This window comes from Diuraphis noxia, unplaced genomic scaffold (assembly GCF_037042655.1).
Source record: "Diuraphis noxia isolate RWA-SAM2 unplaced genomic scaffold, SU_Dnox_SAM2 contig0005, whole genome shotgun sequence".
Taxonomy (NCBI): Eukaryota; Metazoa; Arthropoda; class Insecta; order Hemiptera; family Aphididae; genus Diuraphis; species Diuraphis noxia.
The window spans coordinates 25,389,094-25,399,804 of record NW_028301715.1 but is presented as its reverse complement, the minus strand read 5'-3'; the positions used below and the strand labels follow the sequence as shown (position 1 = coordinate 25,399,804).

Here is a 10,711-nt window from a genome sequence, read left to right as displayed (position 1 = left end):
TCGACACTTCAAAAAAAAAAATTTCAGAATAATTGAAAATTTCAGTTGTCTATAAATATCTAAAAAAAAGTCAAAATATTTCAAAAATTAAATCGTGTAAAGAAAATGCCAATCTAAATAACTGGTGAAATTTTCGAGTACCTATCTACGACTTTTTGAATAATAACAAATATTTAAAATCGTTTGCAGATAAATCGTTATCGTTACATAATGGACTGAGTGTTACATCATAACTGCACATGAAATAGTTATTGATCGCATATCTTAAGAAAAGTTGTCTCAAGCACTTTACGTAACAATGAATAATTTAAAAGTTAAGTTATTAAAAATTACAAAACATTTTCTGAAGTGAACGAATAAAGTTTACATATTTGACTTTTTTGTAGCATAATATTTGCCAAAAATATATGTTCGAGAAGAAAAATTCGGTAAAATTATGACAAAAGAAATAAATTAAAAATTTATATTTAATAAAATATTTATTATTAAAAACAAAATAACACTTGTTTTTACTAGATTTGTTAAAATCCTTTCTGGTTTTTGTGGTAATCTGTAGGTCAACCAATATTCATATAAGAATTTAAATAAGATAGACCATAACCAAAGCAAAAGTATCAGGTTTTAAAATCTCGTAACCTAAACGTTGTAGCATTTACCCAAATCTTATACAATAAATCGTGGCTTATTGAATTTATAATATTGCATTATTAATATGATAAAAATATAAACACGTGAGAGATATTGTGTGATTATGATTATTTTTAAATGTTCAAGTTTCCTAGATATTACATAACAACACGAATTCTGTTTCGAGTTTATTGTTTTTGAACGTGATAATTCATGATTTTCGTATTTGAAAAAGGTTTACTTTAGCTCACCCTTTAGCTCGTCCGATTATCGCTGTCTCACAGGAAAAAAAACTTTAGACAACCTTATAGTTTACCCATATCATAATTTTTATTATTATTATTTTCATGAGATACGTCGCTGATTAATAGTAAAATATAATGATGTGTTTAAATGAACGGTCACCGGCGAATACTGCGTTATTATATGACTTATAAATATATATCACAGAACTTCCGGAGGAAACCATTTTACCAGCTGTCGTCTATAAGTATACCTATTTTAATATTAAATTTACATAAAATCAGTGGTGTACATTTTACACCTACTGTGCTTTGAGTACTTATAAAGGAGTGAGTTTGGATGTTTGTAATATTAAAGTCTTAAAAGCAAAAGTGTGTCTTATGCAAAACGATTTTCAATGAATAGAGCCGATGATACGGCATTAAATTGTACCTAAATATTCACACGAAAATCAATAATTCCAAGAATAAATTATGTCGGAAAAAATCATGTATATGTTCAATACACACCATTGTTGTACTTAATAATATTATTCCTCTCGTATTAAGAAATTTAAATAATACGTTTATTGTTATCTATAGGCCTATGCCCTTCGCGCGTGGCTTCTTGTGTTTTGTGAACGAACCTACACCATTACTCTTATTATTTATATTTTACGAAATTTTAATAGTGAACTATACTTGAACAATTGTTATCACAATTATATCTAACCATATTGATAAATAAGCAATTTTTATCAACTAAATATTAAAACTGATAAAGTAATGACTAAAAAAAAAACTTGTATTTTAGCCCAACATTCAAAATTATTGTTGTCAGGATTATTTCATTTCTTATACTTGTTAATTTGATAATGTTATGAACTGTCGAATCGATATAGTGCCAAAGTTTTTAACAATTTTTTTTTTAATTACATTTTTCAACAAAAAAACTAAGTATTTTAAACAAATTGTATTACATTTTAATGAATTAACTTTAATGTTTTTAGTAATTATAAAGTAACGATTTGAAGTTTAGACACATTACCAACCATTCAAAGTAAAAATTAAAATATTACAAAATTTTGAGTATTTTATAAAAAGTTTTGACATTTTTTAGATTTAAAAATTAATTAAAAAGTTTACAAGTACGCATAAACGTTGATTGGTGGCGATAGTTCACTCTCTTTTACATGATAAATTTGTATTAAATTTTCAAAATACGATTATGATATAATTTTGATTTTAGATTCTGAACGAAGTGATGAATGTATAGATTTTACAATGATGTGTGTTTTTTTTTTGTGTCTGTGTACAGCATAACTAGTCGAAATAATGCTTCAATTTCAAACTTTGGGGGTGGTTTCCTATGTAAAAGTGAATATCCTTGGTGCATTATAAAGGTCAAAAGTTAACATTTTCTAACAGTTTTCAAAAAACACTTTGACTTTCATTAACACTCTGGAGTTGTTTACTAGCCTTGTTTAAACGGTTAAGAAGGCAACCCCATAACAATGTCATAAACGCCGTTTCCAAGCTATCCAGTTCGTTAAGTATACTACGTGCTTCATTTATCGTGGTTGCCTTTTCTGTTGAATTGTTTGTTATTGATATCAGTGCATTACGTATTTCATTCCAAGAACTATACAGACTTTAACATGCATCATCACGAGAAGACCATCTTGTGTTTGATAATGTTTTCACTGTTTTTGACTCAGGATTATTTTTTAGTTGGGTTTTCAATATTTCCCATCGATTCGTGGATGATGAAAAAAAATTGTATACTGTTTGAAGAAGGGAAAAATATGTCAATGTATCATCACAATTATCAGCTGCACAAGATACTACTAAATTCAGTGAGTGGGCGGAACAAGGTACATATTCAATTAAAGGATTTAACTCTTTAATCCTTGTCTGTAGTCCTGAATATATTCCTGACATGTTTCGGGCATTGTCATAGGACTGACCTCGGCAATTTTCTATTTCTATTTCGTAAGAATTAAGAAGCTTTGTAACTGAATCAAATAACTCAATAGCTTTATGACCAGTGTTTGGAAGAAATTGAAGAAATAGTTCTATTGGCACGCTGTTTTCTTGAACATAACGAATAACGAAAGATAGTTGGTCTACGTGTGAAATATCGGGACTGCTATCTACTATTATCGAATAATTATTAACTGTTTTTATTTCGTCAATAATTTTTTGCCTGATTTTATCAGCCATTAACTGAATAATTTCTTTGTATATGGTAGACGATAAATAATTCGTGTGACCACTACCGCACAGGCCAAATTTTCCAATGTGTTCAGCAAGAAATGGATCAAACTCAGAGATAAGTTCCATAGCCATTAAATAATTACCATTCTGAGTTGACCCAAATTTCAAAATGAGTTGACCTCTGGATGATAAAGCTTTAACTGTAGCAACTACCCGTCTCAATACATTTTCCCAATAATTAATATGTTCATCTAACTGTTTTGTTAAACTAACGTTTATTGTTCCTAATGTATTTGCTCTTTCTTTTAAAGTAATCAAATTCGAATTATGTTTGGTGGAATTTTCATGTTGGCTTACTCTACTTTCTGCATTTTTCCAATCATTAAAACCATTTTTTGAAAATTATGAATAATTATCTATATCAAATAAAAGACAAGGTCCACAAAACACACATCCTTTTTTTTCTGAATAAACTAACCATGTTCGTAAACATTTTTCACCATTTAGCAATTTTCTTTCGAATAATGAAATTGGTAAATATCTATTAACATCATTGTATTGTCTTTTACTGTTTAAAAAGTTCAAATTTTTATTTTGGTTAAAGCCGTGCATTACAATATAATCACAAGTAGTGTTATTAATTATCCAATCTATTGGGTCTTTTGGAACACAAAAAGTAGTTTTGGATAAAGTACTAGTATTATTATTGTTGCTTAGAAGTATATTTTCAGAATCATCAATTATTTTAATATTTTCTATTTCTAAGGTTTATTATTTAAGCTATTATCAAAAGATTTAATATTTTCTGTTTCTGGAGGTTTATTATTTAAGCCATTATCAATTATTTTAATATTTTCAACAAAACTAGAATCTGAGTCGACAATTATTTGATTACTTGTATTTGTAGTATTAATAGTATTATCAATACTTTTAGATATAAAAAAAGAATTTATTTTCTTTGATCTTTTAATAACTTCCTGTTCTTTTCTATTTTTTTCTTTAGAACGTTTTCCATATTCAGAACCACTCAACCTTTTTCTTCCATCACTCATTATAACTTAAATTTAAATACCTACACAAAATGATAATTATATAAGAAAACCATTAAACTTAACAACCTTACTAGTTACTATCCTTGGTACAATTTAAAATATTTTTTAGTACTTACCAGTTGCTTAAGTACTTTCTAGTTTCTTGTAGATTTGTAAAATACACGCAGTACGGACACACGACACACGACTCGATGTTTCAAACACAGATTGCGAAATAATATAATAATTTAATAACCAAATTTTTGATTATTATTATCATTATTCGTTACAGTTCTGAGTTCATAATAACAACATAGGATTAAAATAAACTTTATTCGTTCACTTCAGAAAATGTTTTGTAATTTTTAATAACTTAACTTTTAAATTATTCATTGTTACGTAAAGTGCTTGAGAAAACTTTTCTTAAGATATGCGATCAATAACTATTTCATGTGCAGTTATGATGTAACACTTCAGTCCATTATGGGCACAAGAACGCAACAATCAGTCAATGTGCATCTCGACAAGAGTTTTTTATGATTTACATTCATGTCGGAATAAATAGAAATACAAAATTAATAATTCCAAAATGTTATATACATTATACATTGTACGTATATTATAGTTTAAATCTATATTGTGTAATTACCATATTGTGCTGTTATCGTATTTTTGATTAAATTCAAATATTTTAAACAATATAATATTATTCAAATAAAGACGAGAATTTAACAATTAACATAAAATTTTCAAGTTTTTATAAATTATAAATTATATTATATTGTATCAATATAATTATGTGCATAATAATATAATATATTATTACAATGTATTTATCCCACTGATGTGTGTACAATTATCAAATTAGGTGTACAATAAGTAAATAAGTACAGAGCGAGTGTAGTGAAACATAATAATTTTATCATAATCAATAACTTATTTGTTATGCGCGTTATTTCTTGTAAGATTTTTATTTTTATAAGTATTAATAGCTTACCCACATCAAAAAGCAAAGTTAGTTAATAACTCAGACTATCGTCACAACTGTTGTCTACTATTATACAGCGAGGTACCCACTGTAGTATATCTACTTAAACTTACCTCGAAATAGTTTACGCAAACTGCAGCATAAGGAAATGGGGAAATCTCGTTGTTAAGACCCTTTTGTGATTACTTGCGTGCAGTAGATTAAAACAAATTTTGAACTATAATTATAAAAATAAAAATCCTAATGAGAGTTTAAAATATCAATTAAGAATTAAAATTATATTAATTTTGTTCGTGTGTTTATAGTTCATAGCCACACGACACAATACTTTACATAAATACCTATATTATATACCTAACCTACAGTAATGACTACATATATAATGTATTATATGTATTTAACTATTATTTACATTCTACATATTATCACAATTAAAGTATTCATATCGTATTTTTTAAACATAACATTTATTGGGATAATAATAGCTCACTTGTATTGTGTCTGTAACTAATAGAATATATCACAATCCCAAATTGTTGTTAAAAGCAAAATTCGTGCGCATGGCTACATCCTAGTTGGATCTTAGATTTCAATGTATTTTCTTTCACACAATAGATAGCCTTCTGTATTTATATAGGGAATGTTTTTGTGGTTATATGGAATTTTATAGGTTATCAAAATAAAAAATCAATATGTACATGATGTAAAAATTAATAACGTAATGTATTTTGTTTATGTCTTTTTAATGTCACCATTACCATCCATCGGTAATTCAGCATCTTCCACCATCCACCACGAATTGACAATCAATGGAAAACTAAATCAACAGGATCATAAGGTATCTCGGTTGCTGTAATTTTGGCTCTCCGATCGAGAGCTGTGGTCTTCGACATTCCAAATATTATACTTAGTTGAATACCACCTTTATATTCGACCATATATAATTCAAACTACATTCTATTTTTAAGATGTAGATTAAGTAATATATACTGAATTATACACGACTATTAAAATTGTACTTGTTCAATCATTTTGGGCAATTTTTTCATATAGTGACCACATAAGAAACCTATATCGCTCGTTCAGTATCATTTTTCGTATAATTCAATGAATTATTGTTAAATTCAAATTTTACAAATCTATAACAGTGACCAATGAAAACCAAACCTAACCTAACCTAAGATAGACTTAGACACTTACTATACAGCCAAGTGAATTCCCCAGTTAACATATAATATTTTGTTAAATAAATAAATATTTTATTTAATAATAATGATAGAAAAAAAAACTATAATTAACTTTATGTCAACGACAATAACTTATTAATCATTGAATGTAAAACGTAAAACGTGCAATGTAACATTACCTTTGCAAACGATGATTAGATGAAAAAGGTTTTCACAATATATATATATTATACTCTTTGTGAAATATTCATCAGAACTATATAAAGACATAAAATTATAGAGGTACATGGAAATTAACTGTTTAGTATTCTGATTGTTTGGTATGTCTGACCTATAGTTTCTATTTTTTTTTAGAATTTAACTTCGTGGTTATTAACCAATTGTAGGGTTATGGTTGGTTCAGAACACGTATATATGAGGTGAAGATTCGTCACTAAAATTCTTAGTGGTCATCCATTTGGAAACTAGCAACGTCGACCGATGCTTGACCTTAGGACTGAGACCCAATCACCGACATCAGGCCTTTTTGATAGATTCTCAATTAAAATAATCAATATGTAGCTCGTAGATGTGAACAAAAGGTGACTGAAACGGTGACACCTATGTATAAAAAATTGAAATTTTACAATTTATGTAATATAATAATATTTTTGTATTTTTAGTTTTAAATATATATTCGATTTATACGAATTGTAATACGACTGTCCCCACGTTGATTTTCCAATTAAAAATTCGCTTTAAATATAAATTTTATTAAAACCAATTAGTGACTTCTACCGAAAAATATAAAATTAAAATAATTTATTCCATTCTAAATTACTATATACAGTTATGATATATCAACCTGATTATATTCTATTGTAATAATTCAATGTAAAAAATATAAGCGTAAATGAATAACATACTAACTTTATTTTCTATAACCCTAATGGGGGAATGACCCAAAATAACATATCATTTGGGTGAGCTATAAATATTTATGTATAAACATTTATATAGACTAATAGGTTTTCCTTCCCATTTTTAGGACTCTCAGTTAACTCTAACTGGTGCGGTTAAAAATCTATTATATTATTATATTAACTAAATTTTAATTAATAAATATCACACTTCAGTATCTGATTAGATTAGACATGGGCAAAAAATGAAAACCCACATGTCTTAGTACAATCTAACAAATTATTATTCACCATCTATATTTGTGAATTGGCGTATGAATACCAATCAGCCGAAACGATATAATAATAATATTTAGCTGTAGGAAACATTATATAAATTATTGTAGTCGTAGGTATGTTAATTCCCAATTGTTAAATAATTTATAAATTTGCCTTAACGATCAGTCAATTTCTTGCCCAAATGATATATGCTTTACTCAGGTAAATTTTGGGGTTTTCACCCAAATGAATGACGCCCCCTCCCTAATGGAGTCAATTATGTCACACGAACTAAAGACAATAAAAAAAAACCGTGAATTTCATTATGCTGTATAGTAGGTGTCGCATTTCGTATTTTAGTATATTATATAATATATATATATATATATTTAGTATCGCATTTCCAATCTTGTCATTGAGTAGGTCGCTGTACCTAATGGCCTTCCATACGAAAAGCAATAATTCTGAGCGATTAAGTTAGGTGTGTACCTAATATGCTTGCTAGTAATCGAGTAATTTTAATAGTTTCAGAATGAAATAAGAACTTGCTAATGAAAAAATAGATAATCTAAACACTCTTATTGAAACAAAATACAATAAAATAAATAAAATGTATAATATGATTTAATAGCAAACATTTCCTAAAATTACAAAAGTTGTTTCTCAAAATGTAAAAGTTTAAATTTTCCAACATGCAAACTGAACCTTAAAAAAATCTCAATCTGTAATTGTAAAATATATTTACATATGGAAATTCAAATGAGATGGGAGGAAATACGTGCCTTCGTATCTGATTCGTAAAGGAAAAACCTTTGTTAAAAAAAAACTCGAGATCAACTGAACACTGTTTCATGTTATAACAACTTGAAAATGAATAGAAATCTAAAATAATTAAGGCGGGAGCATTTGTTATTTTTCTTAGGGTAATGACATATAAACTTAATTTATATATTTTCACATTGTACTTACTTTATCAAAAAAATAAAAACAGTTGAATCGTCAAGCCTTCCATACAAGCAGTAGATATTTACGTTCACTAACTCTATCGTTAAAAACCTCTTCAAGATCACAAAAATTTTCCCAGAAGTTTTCATTTGGAATAGTTTCAAATGTAAAACCTGTGTATTTGTGTATTTCAAGTTAATTTTTTTCAATATTCGAACACTTTGAATTTGGTTTCGACAAGTTAGAACGATAATGATTAATAAAAACGCCAAATATAAAAGAACAATATTGGTAGTTATATTAACCCTTTCAGTATCGATATTATTTTAAAAAGTGAATATTATATTCTGTTGGCATATTATGTTATTTGTATATAGTTCACGCAAAAAGAGTATTTTTTTCATGTGCATAAAACATCTTCAATACGGATATTCCATTTCACCATCGAAGTTTCTACTTTTAATGATTACAGGCTATTGTTCAAGATCGTGCAGTTTTGTTAATTTGTGCGTAAAACTGTGTATGAAAAAAAAACAATGTGCATGATAACAAAAATAATAATACTAATAATAACAACCCGTGCACTTAACCTCTACAATCTACTTAGTACCTGCAGGTTTTGAGAGCAAAAAATGCAGTCATTGTAGGAAACTTGCCTAAAATCAAAAACGATTACAATCTATTAATTTTAGGCACCCGATAATGATTTATAACAACCCTTACAGTATTATTGAGTCGCTGGCAGTTTGAGCAGACATAGGTGTCCGAAGACGAGATAATACTTTCCGAAGATATGGGTTAATTTATTACTTATATGTGTGTATTTTATTCGTTAGTGTAATATAAAATTTTCTAGATCTTGTTTAAACTTTAAATGTGTACTTGTAAAATAATACATCTGTTAAATAATCGATGTTTATTCACATTTAACCTATAAATGTGCTCCGATTTAAAAATTAAATTAAAATAAACTTCAGAGGCTTACTTGTCATTAAAAGTTAGTAAATTAAAAACTTGTACCAATACCTATACTTTGTTGTAAAAAAACTTGTATGTAAGTTATAATAAATTGTTAAAAGTGTCTAGACTCTTCAAACTATTTGAAAAAACACAAACATTACTCGAGATTAAAAAGTATGTTGACTCAATATTTTACTTAGACATACGACTTAATATAATTATGTATAATATAAACATCACAATAATATAATTCCCTATGTAGTTATGGTACTACTATGTTGAAATACACACTTGTTTACACGTACACATATTTTAATTTTTAGAATGCTTAGAAAATAAAATTATTTTTTAAAATTTAAAACGTTTCAAACATTAAGAATTTATAAAATCATTATATTTTTTTAATGGCCAATGGTTTGAAACAATTAAATACTAATTAAATAATAAATGCTAAAAATAATAATAAAAAAATATATATGGTATAACTAAATTGCATACACTCTATAGTCAATGCGTTACATAAAACGCAAGTTTATCCGAAATAGTGATGAAAATATAAATAATATAATCGTTCGTAAATAGCTATTTATTGCGAGGTTTTGTCATAATCTATATAATAGCTCAGGGTAGCCAAAATGCGTTAGTTGGTAGGAATATAGTGATAATAAAACTATGAATCGTGGAAAACAGCCAGAAACCCCACATTAAATGTCATGGAATATAATTAATTTACATTCAGGTGGGAAAATATATATTGAATTATAAATAACACATTAACTGTCTAAATATTAATATTGTACGTAGGTACCTACTATTATATTATTTTATATTATTGAATTTTTTTTACTGAAAAACACTTAATTTTTATAGCATATTAAACCGAATATTTAAAATTGGAACGTTTAAAAACTAACTTTTTCAAAATCGATTATTATATTACCCCATTGTGGTAAAACCGTATTGTAGCAGACGCATAAACAGTAAACTTTTTTATGAGGCGAGGTAAGCACCCAGAATCTGTTTATATATATTATTATTTCAATATCCAACGTAAAATGCTTAAAAAAAAACTTTTAAAATACTTTAAATTTGATACACACCAAAGATTAATAAAAAAATTTTAAATATTTTTCATCATACTTCATAATTTTAATAAAACTATTCTAATAATGTACCACAATATATTAAATTTAAAATATAATAATTATTCGCATTATTGATATATTATGTAGGAGTTCTCTAGTGTTTACCCGTAATTTAAATAATATCCGAATAATAATAATAACTTGGTAATATCAAAATATTTACACTAAACACACTTGAAACGAAATGCAAGAAGGAGGTAAGTACGTAATATTTAACAGTAGAGTTGTTTAAA

At 26.8% G+C, this 10,711-nt stretch overlaps 1 protein-coding gene across 1 annotated transcript; it reads right to left on the bottom strand.

The window, feature by feature from the left end:
- Window positions 1-2,279: 2,279 nt before the first annotated feature.
- On the bottom strand, window positions 2,280-10,278 carry LOC149055127 (zinc finger MYM-type protein 6-like). Its single transcript, XM_089229508.1, has 4 exons — window positions 10,274-10,278; window positions 5,843-5,901; window positions 2,519-3,430; window positions 2,280-2,437 (listed from the first exon to the last, which is right to left on the bottom strand). Exons 1-4 carry the CDS (start codon window positions 10,276-10,278, stop codon window positions 2,280-2,282), a joined length of 1,134 nt encoding a protein of 377 aa, XP_089085634.1.
- Between the last annotated feature and the right edge of the window lie 433 nt (window positions 10,279-10,711).